This window comes from Mauremys reevesii, linkage group 9 (genome assembly GCF_016161935.1).
Source record: "Mauremys reevesii isolate NIE-2019 linkage group 9, ASM1616193v1, whole genome shotgun sequence".
In the NCBI taxonomy this organism is placed as follows: Eukaryota; Metazoa; Chordata; order Testudines; family Geoemydidae; genus Mauremys; species Mauremys reevesii.
Window position 1 is genome coordinate 41,520,025 of NC_052631.1, and position 20,485 is coordinate 41,540,509.

Genomic DNA, 20,485 nt, shown 5'->3' on the forward strand with positions numbered 1-20,485 from the left:
TCTGCAAATTTGACACCATCAGCTCAGGATTAAACAAAGACTGTGAATGGCTTGCCAACTACAGAACCAGTTTCTCCTCCCTTGGTTTTCACTCAACTGCTAGAACAGGGCCTCATCGTCCCTGATTGAACTAACCTCGTTATCTCTAGCTTGCTTCTTGTTTGCCTATATAAACCTACCCCTGGAAATTTCCACTACTTGCATCCGAAGAAGTGGGTATTCACCCACGAAAGCTCATGCTGCAAAACGTCTGTTAGTCTATAAGGTGCCACAGGATTCTTTGCTGCTTCTACAGAACCAGACTAACACGGCTACCCCTCTAATATACACAGGATGTACAGTATTTTCTTATATACATGAACTGAACAACTCATTATGGTACGTAACCTATACCTTAAGTCAGCATCTGTACCAGATGACTGGCAAATAGCTAATGCAACACTGATTTAAAAAAAAAAAAAAAAAAAGGCTCCATGGCTGATCCTGGCAATTACAGGCCAGTAAGCCTACCTTCAATACCAGCAAATTGGTATTGCTGGTAAGAATAGAATTATCAGACACATAGATTAACATGATATGTTGGGGAAGAAAGAACATGGCTTTTGTAAAGGGAAATCATGCCTCACCAATCTATTAGAATTCGCTAAGCGTGTCAACAAACATGTGGACAAAGGTGGTCCAATGCATATAGTGTACTTGGACTTTCAGAAACATTTACAAGGTCCCCCACAAAAGGCTCTTAAGCAAAATAGGTACTAATGGGACAAGAGGGAAGTTTTTCTCATGGATCAGTAACTGATTAAAAGAGAGGAAACAAAAGGTAGGAATAAATGGTCAGTTTTCAGTCAAGAGAGGTAAATAATGAAGTCCCCCAAGGATCTGTGCTGGAGCCAGTGCTGGTCAACATATTTGCAAAAGATCTGGAAAATGGTAAACAGACTGGGTGACTGGGCAACAAAAAGGCAAATGAAATTCACTGTTGATAAATGTAAAGTAATGCAAAGTGAAAGACACAATCCCAACTATACATACAAAATTATGTGGTCTAAATTAGCTGTTACCACTCAGTAAAGAGATCTTGGAGATATTGTGCATAGTTCTCTGAAAACAGCTGCTCAATATGCACTGGCACTCAAAAAAGCTATCCAAATATTTAGGATCCATTAGGAAAGGGATAGATAAGGAGAATGCAAGAGGGGAGGACTCCTGTCTCAGACTGAGAAAGCGGGACAATCAGCGAGTTATCTTAAGTGCCTATACACAAATGCAAGAAGCCTGGGAAACAAGAAGGGAGAACTGGAAGTCCGGACACAGTCAAGGAACTATGATGTGATTGGAATAACAGAGACTTGGTGAGATAACTCACATGACTGGAGTACTGTCCTGGATGGAGATAAACTGTTCAGAAAGGACAGACAGGGCAGAAAAGGTGGAGGATTTGCATTGTATGTAAGAGGAGTATGACTGCTCAGAGCTCCGTTATGAAACTGCAGAAAAACCCAAGTGTGTCTGGATTAAGTTTAGAAGTGTGTCTGCTATAGACCACCAGACCAGGGGGATGAGGTGGACAAGGCTTTCTTCCGGCAACTAGCAGAAGTTACTAGATCTCAGGCCCTGGTTCTCATGGGAGACTTTAATCGTCCTGTTATTGGCTAGGAGAGCAATACAGCGGTGCACAGACAATCCAGGAAGTTTTTGGAAAGTGTAGGGGACAATTTCCTGGTGCAAGTGCTGGAGGAACCAATTAGGGGCAGCGCTCTTCTAGACCTGCTGCTCACAAACTGGGAAGAATTAGTAGGGGAAGCAAAAGTGGATGCGAACCTGGGAGGCAGTGACCATGAGATGGTCGAGTTCAGGATCCTGACACAAAGAAGAAAGGAGAGCAGCAGAATACGGACCCTGGACTTCAGAAAAGCAGACTTTGACTCCCTCAGGAAACTGATGGGCAGGATCCCCTGGGAGAATAACATGAGGGGGAAAGGAGTCCAGGAGAGCTGGCTGTATTTTAAAGAATCCTTATTGAGCTTGCAGGAAAAAACCATCCCGATGTGTAGAAAGAATGGTAAATATGGCAGGCGACCAGCTTGGCTTAACAGTGAAATCCTTACTGAGATTAAATGCAAAAAAGAAGCTTACAAGAAGTAGAAGATTGGACAAATGACCAGGGAGGAGTATAAAAATATTGCTCAGGCATGCAGGAGTGAAATCAGGAAGGACAAATCACACTTGAAGTTGCTGCTAGCAAGAGATGTTAAGAATAACAAGAAGGGTTCTTCAGGTATGTTAGCAACAAGAAGAAAGTCAAGGAAAGTGTGGACCCCTTACTGAATGAGGGAGGCAAACTAGTGACAGAGTATGTGGAAAAAGCTAATGTACTCAATGCTTTTTTTGCCTCTGTCTTCACAAACAAGGTCAGCTTCCAGACTCCTGCACTGGGCAGCACAGTATGGGGAGGAGGTGACCAGCCCTATGTGGAGAAAGAAGTGGTTCGGTACTATTTAGAAAAACTAGACAAGCACAAGTCCATGGGGCTGGATGCGCTGCATCCGAGGGTGCTAAAGGAGTTGGCAGGTGTGATTGCAGAGCCATTGGCCATTATCTTTGAAAACTCATGGCGATCGGGGGAGGTCCCGGATGACTGGAAAAAGGCTAATGTAGTGCCCATCTTTAAAAAAAAGGGAAGGAGGAGGAGCCAGGGAACTACAGGCCAGTCAGCCTCACCTCAGTCCCTGGAAAAATCATGGAGCAGGTCCCCAAGGAATCAATTCTGAAGCACTTAGAGGAGAGGAAAGTGATCAGGAACAGTCAGCATGGATTCACCAAGGGCAAGTCATGCCTGACTAACCTAATTGCCTTCTATGAGGAGATAACTGGGTCTGTGGATGAGGGGAAAGCAGTGGATGTGTTATTCCTTAACTTTAGCAAAGCTTTTGATACGGTCTCCCACAGTATTCTTGCCGGCAAGTTAAAGAAGTATGGGCTGGATGAATGGACTATAAGATGGATAGAAAGCTGGCTAGATTGTCAGGTTCAACGGGTAGTGATCAATGGCTCCATGTCTAGTTGGCAGCTAGTTTCAAGCGGAGTGCCCCAAGGGTCGGTCCTGGGGCCGATTTTGTTCAATATTTTCATTAATGATCTGGAGGATGGCTTGGACTGCACTCTCAGCAAGTTTGCAGATGACACTAAACTAGGAGGAGTGGTAGATATGCTGGAGGGTAGGGATAGGATATAGAGGAACCTAGACAAATTAGAGGATTGGGCCAAAAGAAACTTGATGAGGTTCAACAAGGACAAGTGCAGAGTCCTGCACTTTGGACAGAAGAATCCCATTCACTGTTACAGACTAGAGACCGAATGGCCAGGAAGCAGTTCTGCAGAAAAGAACCTAGGGGTTACAGTGTATGAGAAGCTGGATATGAGTCAACAGTGTGCCCTTGTTGCCAAGAAGGCTAACAGCATTTTGGGCTGTATAAGTGAGGGCATTGCCAGCAGATCGAGGGATGTGATCATTCCCCTCTATTCGACATTGGTGAGGCCTCATCTGGAGTGTCCAGTTTTGGGCTCCACACTACAAGAAGGATGTGGAAAAATTGGAAAGAGTCCAGCGGAGGGCCACAAAAATGATTAGGGGGCTGGAGCACATGACTTATGAGGAGAGGCTGAGGGAACTAGGATTATTTAGTCTGCAGAAGAGAAGAAGTGGGATTTGATAGCTGCTTTCAACTACCTGAAAGGGGTTCCAAAGAGGATGGATTTAGACTGTTCTAATTGGTAACAGATGACAGAACAAGGAGTAATGGTCTCAACTTGCAATGGGGGAGGTTTAGGTTGGATATTAGGAAAGACTTTTTTTCACTAGGAGAGTGGTGAAGCACTGGAATGGGTTACTTAGGGAGGTGGTAGAATCGCCTTCCTTAGAGGTTTTTAAGTTCTGGCTTGACAAAGCTCTGGCTGGGATGATTTAGTTAGGAATTGGTCCTACTTTGAGCAGGGGATTGGACTAGATGACCTACTGAGGTCCCTTCCAACCCTGATATTCTATGATTCTATGATAAGACAGAAAAATATCATAATGCCACTATATAAATCCATGGTACACCCGCTCCTTGAATATTTCATGCAGTTCTGTTTACCCCATTTCAAAAAAGATGCTAGAGTTGGAAAAAGTATAGAAAAGTGCAAAAATATGATTAAGGGTATGAAACAGCTTCTGTATCAAGAGAGATTAAAAAGACTGGGATTGTTCAGTTTAGAAAAGACATGATTATGGGGGGATATGACAGAAGTCTACAAAATCATGAATGGTGCGGAGGAAGTTAATAAGGAAATATTATTTACCTCTTCACATAACACAAGAACCAGGCGTTACCCAATGAAATTAATAGGCAGCAGCTTTAAAACAAATATAAGGAAGTACTTCTTCACACAATGCACAGTCAACTTGTGGAACTCATTGCCAAGGGATGTTGTAAAGGCCAAAAGCATAACTATGTTTTGAAAAAAGAATTAGCGAATATCACAGAAGATAGGCCCATCAGTGGCTATTAGCCAAGTTAGTCATGGATGCATCCCCATGCTCTGGGTGACCTGAAGCCTCTGACTGTCAGAAGCTGGGCTGGACAACAGGATGATCACTCAAAAATTGCCTAGTTCTTTTCATTGCCTCTGAAGCATCTGAAACTGGCCACTGTCAGAAAACAGGATACTGGACTAGATGGACCTTCGTCTGATCCAGTGTGGCCATTCTTACATTCTTAAGTCTGCATTCACAGCAATGATGTCTCAACCATGAAACATAGCTATCTTTAGCCATGTGATATAACTGATTTGTTGCCCCGAGGGCGGGGGGGGGGGAGAAAGAGGAGTTTGGTGTAAGAGAAAAATGAGGAAGGATTTCTTTTATAATATAAATTGGTTGTATATAGATCTGATTCATGTTCATATTTTTATAAATGATTTTCCTGAATTTAAAACCCACCCATTGTTAAAACACACACAATTATTTTAACACCCCTCTTGAGTACTGTGTAAGTAGAAATAGCACTGTTTCTATCACTGTCAGAAATTATCCTGCAGTTCTGGAGTCATCAAATTCTTGGGTTTATAGCACTATTTAGCAGTTTTGGTGATATTTCTAAAACTAATTTTCTACTGATTTTTGCCAAATGGCTAAATGTAAATGTATGTGCCATCGTATTCGGCAACAAGCAATTATTGAGAGCATTTTAGATCTGCCTCCCAGAATCCTAAAGATAATATAGCTGTCAGCCAAGGCTACTAATTTTAAGCTCCACTTCCTTTCCATTTGTTTTGGTCACCTGACCTAAATGCATAGATGGTAATGTGATTCCCCAGTTCTTCTTCTAGTGATTGTTCATATGGATTCCATTGTGTGCCTGTTCCTCATGCGTTCAGAACATTCCGTCCAAAGGAGGAAGCCTTCAACTGAATTCATAAGTTTCAAGGCTAGAAGGGCCTGTTGTGATCATCTGGCCTGTATAACAATGCTTCCTTAGCTCTCGTTCCCTAATGCCCCTACTCTACTTGCGCTACATTGATGACATCTTCATCATCTGGACTCATGGAAAAGAAGCCCTCGAGGAATTCCACCGTGATTTTAACAATTTCCATCCCACCATCAACCTCAGCCTAGACCAATCCACACAAGCGGTCCATTTCCTAGACACTACTGTGCTAATAAACGATGGTCACATAAATACCACCCTATACCGGAAACCCACTGACCGCTATACATACTTACATGCCTCCAGCTTCCATCCTGGACACACCACACAATCCATTGTCTACAGCCAAGCTCTAAGATACAACCGTATTTGCTCCAATCCCTCAGACAGAGATAAACACCTACCAGATCTCTATCAAGCATTCTTAAAACTACAATACCCACCTGCTGAAGTGAAAAAACAGATTGACAGAGCCAGAGGAGTACCCAGAAGCCACCTACTACAGGACAGGCCTAAAAAAGAAAATAACAGAACGCCACTAGCCATCACCTACAGCCCCCAACTAAAAACTCTCCAGCGCATCATCAAAGATTTACAACCTATCCTTAAAGGTGATCCCTCACTCTCACAGATCTTGGGAGACAGGCCAGTCCTTGCTTATAGACAGCCTCCCAACCTGAAGCAAATACTCACCAGCAACCGCACACCATACAACATAAACACTAACCCAAGAACCTATCCTTGCAACAAAGCCCGATGCCAGCTCTGTCCACATATCCATTCAAGTGGCACCATCATAGGACCTAATCACATCAGACACGCCATCAGGGGCTCGTACACCTGCACATCTACCAATGTGATATATGCCATCATGTGCCAGCAATGCCCTTCTGCCATGTACATTGGCCAAACCGGACAGTCTCTACGCAAAAGAATAAATGGACACAAATCTGACATCAGGAATCATAACATTCAAAAACCAGTGGGAGAACACTTCAACCTCTCTAACCACTCAGTGACAGACTTGAAGGTGGCAATTTTGCAACAAAAAAACTTCAAAAACAGACTCCAAAGAGAAACTGCTGAACTCGAATTAATATGCAAACTAGATACAATTAACTGTGGCCTAAACAGAGACTGGGAATGGTTGGGTCATTACACTAATTGAATCTATTTCCCTATGTTAAGTTCTCCTCACACCTTCTATGGGCCATCTTAATTATCACTTCAAAAAGTTTTTTTTCCTCCTGCTGATGATAGCTCATCTCAATTGATTAGACTCTTCCTGTTGGTATGCATACTTCCACCTTTTCATGTTCTCTGTATGTATAAATATCTCCTGTCTGTGTGTTCCATTCTATGCATCAGAAGAAGTGAGCTGCAGCTCATGAAAGCTCATGCTAAAATAAATTTGTTAGTCTTTAAGGTGCCACAAGTACTCCTGTTCTTTTTGCAGATACAGACTAACACGGCTGCTACTCTGAAACAGGCTATAGAATTTCCCCAAAAGAATATTTTAGAGCAGATCTTTTAGAAGAACATCCAGTCTTGATATAAAAATTGCCAGTGATGGAGAATCCACTGTGATCCTTGGTAAATTGTTCCAGTGGTTAATTATTCTCACTGTTAAGAATTTACACCTTATTTCCAGTCTTAATTTGTCTACATTCAACTTCCATCCATTGGATCGTGTTGCACCTTTTTCTGCTAGATTGCAGAGCCCATTGTCAATTATTTGTTTCCCAAATAGGTACTTTATTGATTGTAATCAATTCACACCTTAACTATCCTTTTAAGATAAATAGATTGAGCTCCTTGTGGCTCGTTTACTAAACTTTTAATCGTTCTCGTGGCTCTTCTCTGAACCCTCTTCAGTTTATTAACATCTTTCTTGAATTGTGCACACCAGAACTGGACACAGTATTCCAGCAGCGGTTGCAGTGCCAAATACAGAAGCAAAATGACCTCTCTACTCCTACTCAAGATTCCCCTGTTTTTGTATCCAAGGATCCCATTAGCCCTTTTGGCCAGCGTTACACAGGGAGTTCATGGTTAGCTGATTATTCACGCCTCCCCACCGCCAAACCTTTTTCAGAGTCACTGCTTCCCAGGATGGAGTCCTCCATCCTGTAAGTATGGCCTAAATTCTTTGTTCCCAGGTCTACACATTTACATTTAGCTATATCAAAAGGCATATTGTTTGGTCATTTGTTTGCAACCAGTTTGCCAGGTGATCAAGATCGCTCTGTATTAATGACCTGTTATTAATGACCTCTTTGTTATTTACCACTCTCCCAGTTTTTGTGTCATCTCCAAACTTTATCAGTGATGATTTTATGTTTTCTTCCAGGTCATTAATAAAAATGTTAAATAGCGTAGGACCAAGAACAAATCCCTGCAGGGCCCCATTAGAAAGATACCTACCTGATGATGAGTCTTCATTTACAATTAAGTTTTGAGACCTATGAGTTAGTCAGCTCTTAATCCATTTAATGTGTGCCATGTTAATTTTATATCATTCTAGTTTTTTAATGAAAATGTTGAGTGGTACCAAGTCAAACACCTTTCAGGAGTCTAAATATATTACATCAACACTATTATTTTTATCAACCAAAGTTGTAATCGCATCAAAAAAAAAAGTATGAAGGAAACAAGAAATCTTTTCCATAAACCCATGTTGATCTGTATTAATTATATTGCCATCCTTTAATTCTTTATTAATTGACTCCTGTATCATTTGCTCTGTTACCTTGCCCAGAATTGATGTCCAGATTGGCAGGCCTATAATTACTCAAATCATCCCATTTAACCTTTTTAAACGTTGACACAATATTAGCTTTCTTCCAGTCTTCTGGGACTTCCCCAGTGTTCCAAGCCAGCTCTTCTAAAACTCTTGGATACATGTTATCTGGACCTGCTGGTTTAAAAATGTCTAACTTCAGTAGTTGCTGTTAAGCATCCTCCTGAGATACCAGTTGAATAGAAAGAGTGTTATCAAATAGACTGTCCTATAAAGCTAAATGGAAAAGGATTTCTATGTGGGCATTTCATCAGCATCCATTTCAGCAGTATTTTACTGTTTGTTAGTCCAGAAAGAATCTGGACTTTTAGTTTCTGAAGGGTCAGTATAGCAGCAATATCTGCACGTCACTCTCTTTATCCAGGGTCACACAATATTTTCTCATCCTACAGCAGCTAGATTCCTTAAGAGCCTTATTCATGTTTTCCCCTCAGTTTGGGAGCCCTGTCCGTCTTGGAACTTCAATATAGTATTAAATGTTGATGGCTCCCTTTCTGAGCCCATAGCAACCTGTACCCTATACTGTGTATCACTGAAGACTTCTTTTTTAGTAGCCATTGCATCAGCTCAAAGGGTAGGGGAAATCAGGCCCTTCTGGTGAGTCTCTTATTTAGTTTTTCATAAGGACAACATTACTCTCAGGCTTCATCCCAAGTTCCTGACCAAAGTTCTTTCAGAGTTCCATATGAACCAGTTTATTAATCTCCCAGTTTTCTTTCCTAAGCCTCACTCAAACCCAGGGAAAGCTCAACTTCATATATTTAATGTAGTAAGGGCATTGTCATACTATCTTAACTGGACAAAATCATTCAGTAACACACCTAGACTGCTAGTAGTTTTCCCTGATAGTGTTAAGGGTCAGGCAGTATCCTTACGAAGATTATCAAAATGGGTCTCCAACTGTATAACAACATGTTACGAGATAGCCAAGTTAGCTCTTACCACGTTAGAGGTCATTCCTCTAGGGCACAGGCAGCTGGTCCACATCTTTACAAGACACTGTTCCTTGGCAGAAGCTTCCAGATTGGATACCCGTTTGGTAGGGCTTTCTTCCATTCATTATTTGTTGACTCCTAGTATCCAGGTCCAAGCAAACAGACAACTGTTGGTGGTTACCAAGAACGGAATACATGTGGACAATCATTTGAACAAGAAAGAATGGAGATTCTCTGAGATGTGTTACTCACATGGATTCCAAGGCCAACCCTCCTTCCCTGCAACTTAGAGTCCTGCTCCTCTCGAATTATGGATTGTCAAAGGAGCTGAGGGATGGTTGGGCCCGTTCCACCTTTTATTTCTTTGGGCCAGTGTACACAGGACATGTATAGAGTGTAGGCACTGCTGCACGCTACATGGGGTGTGTGTGTCCCAAGAGGGGAATCCACTTGGACAATGCCTCTTAAAGAACCATAGTTACTATCAGATAAGTAACAGTACTTTCTTAGCTCTTCTGTTTCTTCTCTAATGTCTTTCAACTCATTTAAATAAATGAGAAAGAGAAGAGAAAAAGGAAGAAAAAAATCTAGTTACAGGAGAATGAAGAGGGAGGGAATGTCTGTACGGACACCTCCAAGCCAGCTCACAGCTAAAAGACTGTAGCTGGTAGGCAAGAATTATAGGGAGCCAGCAGAAATAAACTATCCTTCAGACCAAATCTTCCACTCAGGGGCTCTGAACCATCTCATTGGCAGGGACACAGCAATGTCCTTGAGGTTCGACTTCATCTCTCTGACTTCTCTACCTACCTGAGAGCTTGTCACACAAACAGGCTCTCAGAAATCTGGCCAGTTCCATAGCCCCCATGGCTATCAGTGTTGTGGAGACCATTTTTTGTGCCTCTCCAGCTTGGGCCTCCTCAGATTGGCTGCCGGTCCTTCGACCCATTGCTTACAACAGCCACTGACTGTGTTTACTGTCATTGGCTAGTATGAAAGGTAAGGTACGTGCAACAAGGGAAAATTGCCCACCAGTAATACTATTTGTCAAAGTCCTTTCTACATCATTCCTGACTCCTACCCACTCTGACTTGTCCCCCTTCTATCCACACACACATCAGTTGGACTCAGGTCAACAAGCACTCAGGACCTAGAATCCTGCTGGGGGTAGGGGCGAGGGGGGGAGGAAGCAGTCAATGATAGAGTCCTGGTGTCACTTGGGTTCAGGCCCTGTCATTTTGAAATGTGGATGCAACTCAAGCCACAGACCCAAGTCAGAAGGTCTGTGTAGTGCAGTATTGATGCATTAGCAAGGTCCAGCAATTGTAAACCCAGGTTTATAATGCAGTGTGGACTGTCAAGTGTGGGCTTGGAAACACCAAGTCCACAAGCCCAGGTTCCACAGACCTGGACTTAGTGTGCAGTGGAGATGTACTCTTAGAAGGAGTCTCTCAGAGATTTTACTTTGATGTAAGTCATCACTTTGCAACAGAAGCCCATATTGGCAAAGAAGTGGGCATATTGATGCTCATACATTCAATTTGACTCACCTTTTGCCTCCTTGCTTCTGGTAGGTGGAGCCATAATGCTGTCTGTAGTTGGTGCTGCTGGATAAATGGAAAACAAACTGAATGCCAATGAGCCATTTTTCTACTGTAGAATAAGTAGTTAGCCCACAGTTCCATTTGATACTGTCAGTATTTACTGTGTTTATATTGGCAAACAAATGCAGCGTTGGAAGTGGAACAGCTGGAGGGCTAAATAAAAGTTCACAAGTGTCATTTCAGACAGTAATTGTATACTAAGCTTAATTTCATTTGAAAAAATATGTATTGGGCCAGATGACCTATGAAGAGCTATCTCACTGTATCTTCTCCTGCTTCATGTCCATTATATGTATGTTTTGTGATGGATGTTCAGGTTCCGCCAGTGTTGTGAAGATGCATATTTGATTCTGCGAAGACATGGAAATCTATTTATCACACTCTTTGCACTGATGTTAACTGCAGGGCTTCCAGAGCTAACTTCTGTCAAGGATATCCAGTATCTCAAGGTAAAAACCAGAACTACATCTCAGTATGACTTAGCATTTCTTCTGTACATGAATTTATGGTCACATAGCAAATGCATTTCCTTACTTTTCTAAACCCTTTCCCTAGGATTCCTTTCCATATAATAGAACTTTCTTCAAGTGGTATCTAGTACTGAGGCACAGACCCATTTCCCTCAACTATTTTGTATGTAAGATCCTGGAATGACTAGTTGCAGTCTCTCAAAGGATCTGTGATGCATCCTGGGGGTACCAAGAGTTTTGAGGAACCTTGCTACCACCAGGCCTTAGTATGAGTAATGCTTGTGTATGCCTGCTGTGGGTCAGTTCCCCAACTCCACCAGTCTCTGGCAATGCAAGCACTGCCCTCCAGGCCTCCATCAGCCCCACTCTCCTTTACTGGTTAATGATAGGTACACTCTAACCCCTGAGCAGACCCATGGAGTGCACAGCCCATGATCCACTAGACACTCACAGAACTCCCAAATACTCTGTTCCCAAAGGTACAGTACAGCCAGCTTATCAGTTACATCTTAGACCATGGCTCTTCTTACCACACAATACTTAGATATGTTTACAGTAAAAACAATACGTTTATTTAGCAAAGAATAGATTCAAGAAGCTAGTAGAATATATGATTTCATTTGATATGTTTGTATATTTTATAATATGCTTTCTAGAGCCTAAGCTTAACTAACAGGACATTCCGATGTGTTTCAAAGGTTAGTTCACCCAAAGTTTCTCTCCAGTGTCAAACAGCCAGACAGGCTGTGATCCTCCATTCAAAAGACAAGCATGCTGGCAGCTTGTTCTCTCAGTGAAGGATAACTGGGTGCATCTCTGCACCTCCAGATATAGTTCCAATGATTCATTGTCTTCACTTGTAAAATGGGTAACCCCCACTGCTTGTTTTTTCCTATCTAGAAGCTCCCCTGGAGACATTACTATCATTTGATTTGCATTTTTCACAGACTGTATGTAGTTGTTCATTATGCAGATGGCACTAAACTGGGAGGCGTGGTAGATATGCTGGAGGGTAGGGATAGGATACAGAGGGACCTAGACAAAGTAGAGGATTGGGCCAAAAGAAACCTGATGAGGTTCAACAAGTGCAGAGTCCTGCACTTAAGAATCCCATGCACTGCTACAGACTAGGGACTGAGTGGCTAGGCAGCAGTTTTGCAGAAAAGGACCTAGCGGTTACAGTGTATGAGAAGCTGGATATGAGTCAACAGTGTGCCCTTGTTGTCAAGAAGGCTAACGGCATTTTAGGCTGTATAAGTAGGAGTATTGCCAGCAGATCGAGAGATATGATTATTCCCCTCTATTTGGCATTGGTGAGGCCTCATCTCCTTCCTTAGAGGTTTTTAAGGTCTGGCTTGACAAAGCCCTGTCTGGGATGATTTAGTTGGTGATTGGTCCTGCTTTGAGCAGGTGGTTGGACTAGATGACCTCCTGACGTCCCTTCCAACCCTGAGATTCTATGATTCTATGATAAGCACACAGTACACAATATACATATAGCCAGACAGGTAGATAAGCATCTCCTGACTGAAAGTAACTTGTTAAAAACCTTCTGGTGACCGGTCCCAAGGCACAGATCTTAAGAACATAATTTGCAGTATGCATACATAACTGCTTACATATTATCCATACATACATTTTGTGATGATTATGGGGACCATTGTGACTCAGGCTTTCAATAGAGACCTTACATGACGCACTTTGTCAAACTAGTATGTGGATACCAGACCTGGGGGGATCTCTGTGACTCTTATGAACCCCTGTGCCTTCTGCCAGTTGGCACCAAGAGTATCTTATCATCTAGGTAGGTAGTTCATGTTCATATGAGAGGGCTAATGGAATGTTTTTCACAACAGAACAGTACAGCATGTTGCAAATTGCTTCACTCAGGTAAAAGTACATTTTTCATACCAGCTGTCACTTTTTTAGATTCTCCATCAGTTCATTTCTTTTTTGCCAGCATTGAGTTGCCATCTGCCTGTATGTTACTCATAACTTCTAGTTACTGAACAGCAAATTAGTGCCATGTTCTTCTTCAGTAGTTTTTTTGTTGCTTTAACAGTAAACACTGGCCAGAGTTGGTTAGTTTCTCAAAAACACCTGTGATTTCCTCTTTTTTTTTCTTTCTAACTTTATCATTAAGTCCAGAAAATATCACTGTATATTGATAAAAGACTAATAGATTTAAGAAGTTTATAGTAGAAAAGGAAGAATGTGATTTAGAAAAATTAAAATTGCTGGGAAGGGGGGGAACATAACTGGATTTTAAATTCCCAACAGTACCTTTTTGTTTCCTTTTTGTTTTTTAGGACTCTCTTGCTTTAGGGAAGAGTGAGGAAGAAGCGCTAAAACAATTTAAGCAAAAATTTGATGAAGCGCTCCGGGAAAGTTGGACTACTAAAGTGAACTGGATGGCTCACACTGTTCGAAAAGATTACAGATCCTAGGTGTTTTTAGATTTGCACTAAACTGAATATTACTCTGACAATAAGTGTTTAAAAAGGGAACTGTAGGCTTGACCAACAAAATGTATTTCAAAACAGAAAAAAGGAAGTGGCCTGGAGAATTGCTGATTCTTTTGCACTCTGCTTCTGAATGCTTGATCCCAAGACTTTCTGAACAAATAGTAAATATCCAGGATAATCAGTTCCTGCTGACTTTGCACGCTGAGAGCTACTAGATACTTTATTCTTTTTTTTTTAATTATTTGGTACTTTAAGAAAGTGTAAATATTTGTTTTTGTATGTTAGGGTAATGTATTCTACACACTCGGGAGGTTTGGAGACCTCTTATGAAACTGCTCATTGTTTTAAAATTGGGGCTTAAAAGAAGGGTGAAAGTTTTTGATATCTTAATACTAGCTAAACATGACCATACTGTGTATATTTTTTCATATGAAATCTGCCCTTCTTGCATAAATGCATTAATTAATTCTACTGTAAAGAGTAGCCACAGTTATTGTACTACAGGGAGGTGCTTAAGGTCTTGTACTGCTGCTGAAAGAACAGTATACAGATATTTCTAAGATTTCTAATGGGAGTTCTTCAAAAGCACTTAGGTTTGGCCTAACTTTGCTCCCACTGACTTCACCAGGAGCAATTAGACCAATGCTGAATGCTTTTGAAAATCCCTCCCAAAAGATGTATTGTCTTCAATTCAATCTGTTTAACTCTTTGCAAAAAGCAGAGTTATTTCATCTGTCTGCAAAGAGTTGCTTGACTCAGTCTTCCATTTAAGTTCATAACACTGATGCACACACAAACACATTGTGTAAAGTATATACAGTATATGGACAATTTTACTTAAATATAATACAAATACTGATTAACAGAGCCTATGTACCAAAATAATAAGGAAATTGTGCCACCAACTTGGTACTTAAGATTTTATAAAAATAAAGTCCATACTTAAAATTCAACATGTTATAAAACGCCAGTGAGGAGTCATAACTCTGTTCTTAATGTATTTATTAAAAGCCTGCAGTAATATTACTTTTCCAGGATATTTGTGTTCAGTTTAAGATGGTTGCTAACGAAACTGGATTTGTTTTAATTTATTTAGTGAGGTATCAGTTTTTTAGGTGCCTACATGGAGACCAATTGTGATACGTGCAATAGAAACTGCTGTTTTAAAGGTGTAATATATACACTGTTTCTGAACATTAGCAAGATGGAACTTAACTACTGTTCATTCTCCAAAGACCACTGGTAGCTCTCAATTTGGGTTGACATTTGAAAGAGAATTAAATATATATTTACCTTTGGACTAAACAATTGTTTTACACAGGAATTTCATTAAAGATGATTTTACTTTGTTCTTAGAGTGAATTGTTTTGTCCTCTTTGAAGACCAGACACCAAATCTAAGCCAGTTAGAAGTACAGCATTTTACACAGTTACTTGATTTCTTTTTTGTCAGATATGAAAGGACTGAAATGTTGTTTTGCCCCAACTGTTGGGTATACTCTCTCCTCATTGTTCTGTGCTACTACTGATGTTTCTGGGAATGTCTGTTGTGTTAATATGTTAACGTATCAATTGTTTTAGTTTCCTATCCACTTTTGGTAACCATGTACCATATCACCCCTCTGCTTTTAGGAGCAGACAGAAAGAAGGGAAGAAAAACTACTCCAATGGCCACAAATCTGTCTTCACAGTAAAGGGAAACATATCATCAGTCTCTGCCAGTTCACTGCCTAAAAATTAACATCTGTAACCATTGCTCAGTTGAGTCAGCAGAAACATAGCTTGACATGTTTAGTTTTGCTATGCAACAAGGCAAATTACCCAAATTACTCAAGGCTAATGTAGGTCTGATAGTTAGAGGCTTGCATTGGAGGTCATGTGGAGCCATACTGCAGTACCTCTGATAGGGACTGAGCTTCAAGGAGGTGCAATCTCTCCGAAAACTCCCGAGAGCACAGTGGGGAATGCACATATTGCATCCACCCTGGCTGGTGCAGAAGGATTGCAGGGCCATGACAGGAGGAATGATAGCCCACTGGTTAGGGCACTAGCCTAGGATTTGGGAAGCCATTGAATTTCCTGGTCCACCATAGACTTCTTGAGTGACCTTGCACAAATAACTAATTCGCTCTGTTCCTCAATTCCCCATCTGTAAAAATGTGGATAACAACACTTCCCTACCTCACAGGGGCTTTGTGAGCATATATACATTAAAGATTGAGGCAGACAGATATTACTAATGGAGGGCATATAAGTACCTGAGATGGATAGATGGCCCCATCTGTTCCCTGCTTCCTTTTAGTGTAGCTAACACCCCAGGGAACACAAGCACTTGTACAGAGTCCTGCACTTAGGATGGAAGAATCCCATTCACTGTTACAGACTAGGGACCGAATGGCTAGGAAGCAGTTCTGCAGAAAAGGACCTAGGGGTTATAGTGGACAAGAAGCTGGATGAGAGTCAACAGTGTGCCCTTGTTGCCAAGAAGGCTAAGAGCATTTTGGGCTGTATAAGTGAGGGCATTGCCAGCAGATCGAGGGACGTGATCATTCCCCTCTATTCGACATTGGTGAGGCCTCATCTGGAGTACTGTGTCTAGTTTTGGACCCCACACTACAAGAAGGATGTGGAAAAATTGGAAAGAGTCCAGCGGAGGGCAACAAAAATGATTAGGGGGCTGGAGCACATGACTTATGAGGAGAGGCTGAGGGAACTGGAATTGTTTAGTCTGCAGAAGAGAAGAATGAGGGGGGATTTGATAGCTGCTTTCAACTACCTGAAAGGGGGTTCCAAAGAGGATGGATCTAGACTGTTCTCAGTGGTACCTGATGACAGAACAAGGAGTAATGGTCTCAAGTTGCAGTGGGGGAGGTTTAGGTTGGATATTAGGAAAGACTTTTTCACTAGGAGGGTGGTGAAGCACTGGAATGGGTTACCTAGGGAGGTGGTGGAATCTCCTTCCTTTAAGGTCTGGCTTGACAAAGCCCTGGCTGGGATGATTTAGTTAGGAATTGGTCCTGCTTTGAGCAGGTGGTTGGACTAGATGACCTCCTGACGTCCCTTCCAACCCTGATATTCTATGATACTGATGCTTATATTGGAGCATCCTTCCTGCCTCCATGATTATCTTTTATCTTCCCTATATTTGTTGTTGGCAATGAATGAGCCAGAAAACTCTGGAATCTGAGAGGCAAACTGGGGTTGTTTTCTCTGCCTGGAGACTTTTGTGACAGCTTCATTTAAATTTAAAAATGGAGTGTCTTAATTACTAAATAAGAATGAAAAATTAGTTTCCCCTATTTATGTTCATAAATTGAATTTTAGGCTGTCCTTCAAGTTTCAGTTTTTAACCTGCTGCACGTTTTTTGCTGACAAAGCATACCTGCTTTGGAGAAGGTGGCAGGAGAGACATAAAGGCTAGAGATGTTGTCCTCTAAGTAGGAACTCTTGGGACATTGACAAAGGTGAAGCTAATGGGATCAGTAGCTGGATATTTCAGCTAAAATCATCAGCAGAGAAGTAATTAGCTATATTGACATTTTAAATAGTCATTTGTCAGGTTTTGGTGTAAACATCCCATTGAGGTAAATGGCCATTCACTCAAAGACAGCTGCTGTTTTAGGCTGATTGCAGCCTTCAGGAGACATCATAGCATCAGATTACACTTGTTTGACAGTTTTAAGATTTTCCTCAATGATGAGGAATAAGAATATAAGAAAGACAATACTGGGTTAGACCTGGGTCCATCTAGCCCAATATCATGTCTTCTGTCAGTGGCCAGTGCCAAATGCTTCAGAGAGAATGAACAGAACCAGGGCCATTTTCGAGTGATCCATCCTGTTATCCAGTCCCAGCTTCTAGCAGTCAGAAGGTTAGAGACACCCAGAACATGGGGTTGCATTCCTGACCAGCTTGGCTAATAGCCATAGATGGACCTCTCTTCAAAAAAGAATTAGATGAAGTCATGGAACACAGTTATACTTTTGGTCTTCACAACATCCCCTGGCAATGAGTTCTACAGGTTAATTGTGCATTGTGTGAAGTTCTTCCTTATGTTTGTTTTAAACCTGATGCCTTTTAATTTTATTGGGTGACCCCTGCTTCTTGTGTTATATGAAGGGGTAAATAACACTTTTTTTATTCACCTTCTCTGCACATTATAAATCTCTAACATATCCCCCTGTAGTAGTCTCTTTTCCAAGCTGAACAGTCTCTTATTAATCTCTTGTCATATGGAAACTCTTCCATACCCCTACTCATTTTTCTTACCTCTCTCTATACTTTTTCCAATTCTAATATCCTTTTTGAGGCGACCAGAACTGAATGCAGTATTCAACATGTGGATGTACCCTGGATTTATATAGATGAATTATATTTTCTGTCTTATCATCTATCCCTTTCCTGTCTTATCATCTATCCCTTTCCTAATAGTTCCTAACATGCTGTTTAGCTTTTTTGACTGCCAAAGCACACTGAGCAGCTGTTTTCGGAGAACTATCCAGAATGACTCCAAGAGCACTTTGAGCAGCAATGGCTGATTTAGATCCCCATAATTTTGTATGTAGAATTGGGAGTGTTTTCCACTGTGCATTAGTTTTCATTTATTAACATTGAATTTCATCTACTTTTTTGCTGCCCAGTTTTGGAAAATCCATTTATACTCTTCACAGTCAGCTGTGAACTTAACTATCTTGAGTAATTTTGTATCATCTGCCAACTTTGCCACCTCACTGTTTACCCCATTTTCCAGATCATTTATGAATATGTTGAACAGCAGTGGTCCCAGTACAGATCCTTGGGGGGCCCTGTTATCTATCTCTCTCCACTGTGAAAACTGATAATTTATTCCTACCTTTTGTTCCTTACCTTTTAAGCAGTTACTGATCCATGAGAAGACCTTCCCTCTTACATCTTGATGGTCTATTTTACTTAAGAGCTGTTAGTGGGGAACCTTGTCAAAGGCTTTCTGAAAGTGCAAGTACACTGTGTCCACTGGATCACCCTTGTGCACATGTTTGTTGACACTCAAATAATTATTATAGATAGGTGACTAGACATAGTTATCAGGTAAAGGGAAAGTGTAGATAGTAAGCTGTTGAAAACATGGAATCCCAACTACAAATTATGAGACTGAAACATCTTTGATTCATGAAGTTTCACATTATTTTAAGTAAGTGTTGCGGAGAGTCATTGTAATACGTTACCTTGTTATGCACTCTTTCCTGTTTAAAAAAAGTTACAGCCCCTCATTAAAGCAGCCCCTTTAGCTGCATTCTCTCACTGTGTTTGTAGAAGAGAAGATACACCTAGTCACCCAAACCTAAGATAAATAAGCTGTAATAGCACCTCCTCTCTTGTTTAACTTCATAATTGTGTAGCATGTATGCTGCTCCCTAAAAGTGCTCCATCTTCTGTATATTTCTTCCCTCACTTCCTGCACTATCACTGCTTGATGATAGCAGATGTTCACAACTATCCATCTAGGTATTTGCTTGTTAAGTGCCAACTCAATTTGTTTTCCAAGGGAGGCAGCTTTCCTTGCTTTCACTCCCTCACAGCTGTGTATATTTTGATTTCATAACTGTCTTACCACATCATTTTTAAACAGTCTGAATTGATTCAGATCTTCTAATGAACAGCTGCTACATATGACTTCATAATACAACCTGATCCTATTATTTAATTTTTTTGGAACTATTGAAATCAGATAACTAGTCCACAGTCTTAGTTATTACAGTGTCAGACTATGATCATTTTATTCCTTTTGAGTAAAAAAAGATGTGATTTCAAATGTCATTCTTAATTTTTGCAATTAGTATTCCTGTTAATCTTTTATAATATACTGTATTAATCTAACACTCACCTGTTAATACTAAAGATGAAATATCTTCAGACATGTCAACCTTTTTTGTAATCTTTACTCAAAGTGAATTATTTTAGTGGTGCTGGGAGCTGAGATGGTCTTAGAAAGTGAAATTCTCTAGTCAGAGACCATCGTAGAGCAGATGCATCAGTACAAGCTGCCTCTGCTGTACCCCAAAACAACACCTGTTAGGGATAAGGATAACTATTACAGTAGCAACTAGAAACCCCAATCCAGGTGAAATACTAAAGAAAATAGCTCCTCTCCCAAGATTTTACAAGGCTGGTAGTCTCCATGCCTACTTAGGGTTTTTTAAGAAATACACATGTGATCTCTCTAGTGATTTTTCTCTGTGAAGAAGAAGAAAGGCTGAGTTTTTTCCAAAGGTGCCATGGGCCATACAACACCCTTTAGTGAAGCTGTGGAATTAAATCCCCCCACCCCACCTGAAGTTCTTAATCAGGATAGCAAAAAATGAACCATGAACATTTAAATGGGAAATAAAATTGAATCTTTCACATTTTGTCTGATAACTCTTTTCATGAGCCACCTCAGGGCTCTGGTCAGGGTATAGAGACAGATCTTTGTCTATCATCTGAAGAACCTGCTTATGAAAAATGCAACATGCAGATTTGAGATGAATTACAACATTGACATACATATACAGAGAGGCTTCAGCTTTAATAAAGTACTCTTTCCCCCTCCCCCCCCCAACAAGTACAGTGGCAGTTACTGGCTGCCATTAATAACATACTTACAAGGGCTAGCCTGTATTGCTGGATCTCCCTCACACTAAGTTCTCAGAACTGCCCCTACTTAGTAAGTGTTTAAAGTTATTTCTTTACCAGGGTAGAATTTAGAACCATTCTGTTTATCTTTTC

The 20,485-nt window shown here is 40.9% G+C and overlaps 1 protein-coding gene across 11 annotated transcripts in view; it reads left to right on the top strand.

Moving 5' to 3' along the window:
- The window catches only part of PIK3CB (phosphatidylinositol-4,5-bisphosphate 3-kinase catalytic subunit beta), a 224,566-nt gene extending 209,462 nt beyond the window's left edge, over window positions 1-15,104 (top strand). For all 11 annotated transcript variants that reach the window (XM_039488094.1, XM_039488093.1, XM_039488091.1 and 8 more), the window contains 2 exons: window positions 11,124-11,256; window positions 13,587-15,104. In XM_039488094.1, the coding sequence (XP_039344028.1) occupies window positions 11,124-11,256; window positions 13,587-13,724 (271 nt within the window). In that variant the 3' untranslated portion in view covers window positions 13,725-15,104. The remainder of the gene's footprint in view (window positions 1-11,123; window positions 11,257-13,586) is intronic.
- Window positions 15,105-20,485: the final 5,381 nt, after the last annotated feature.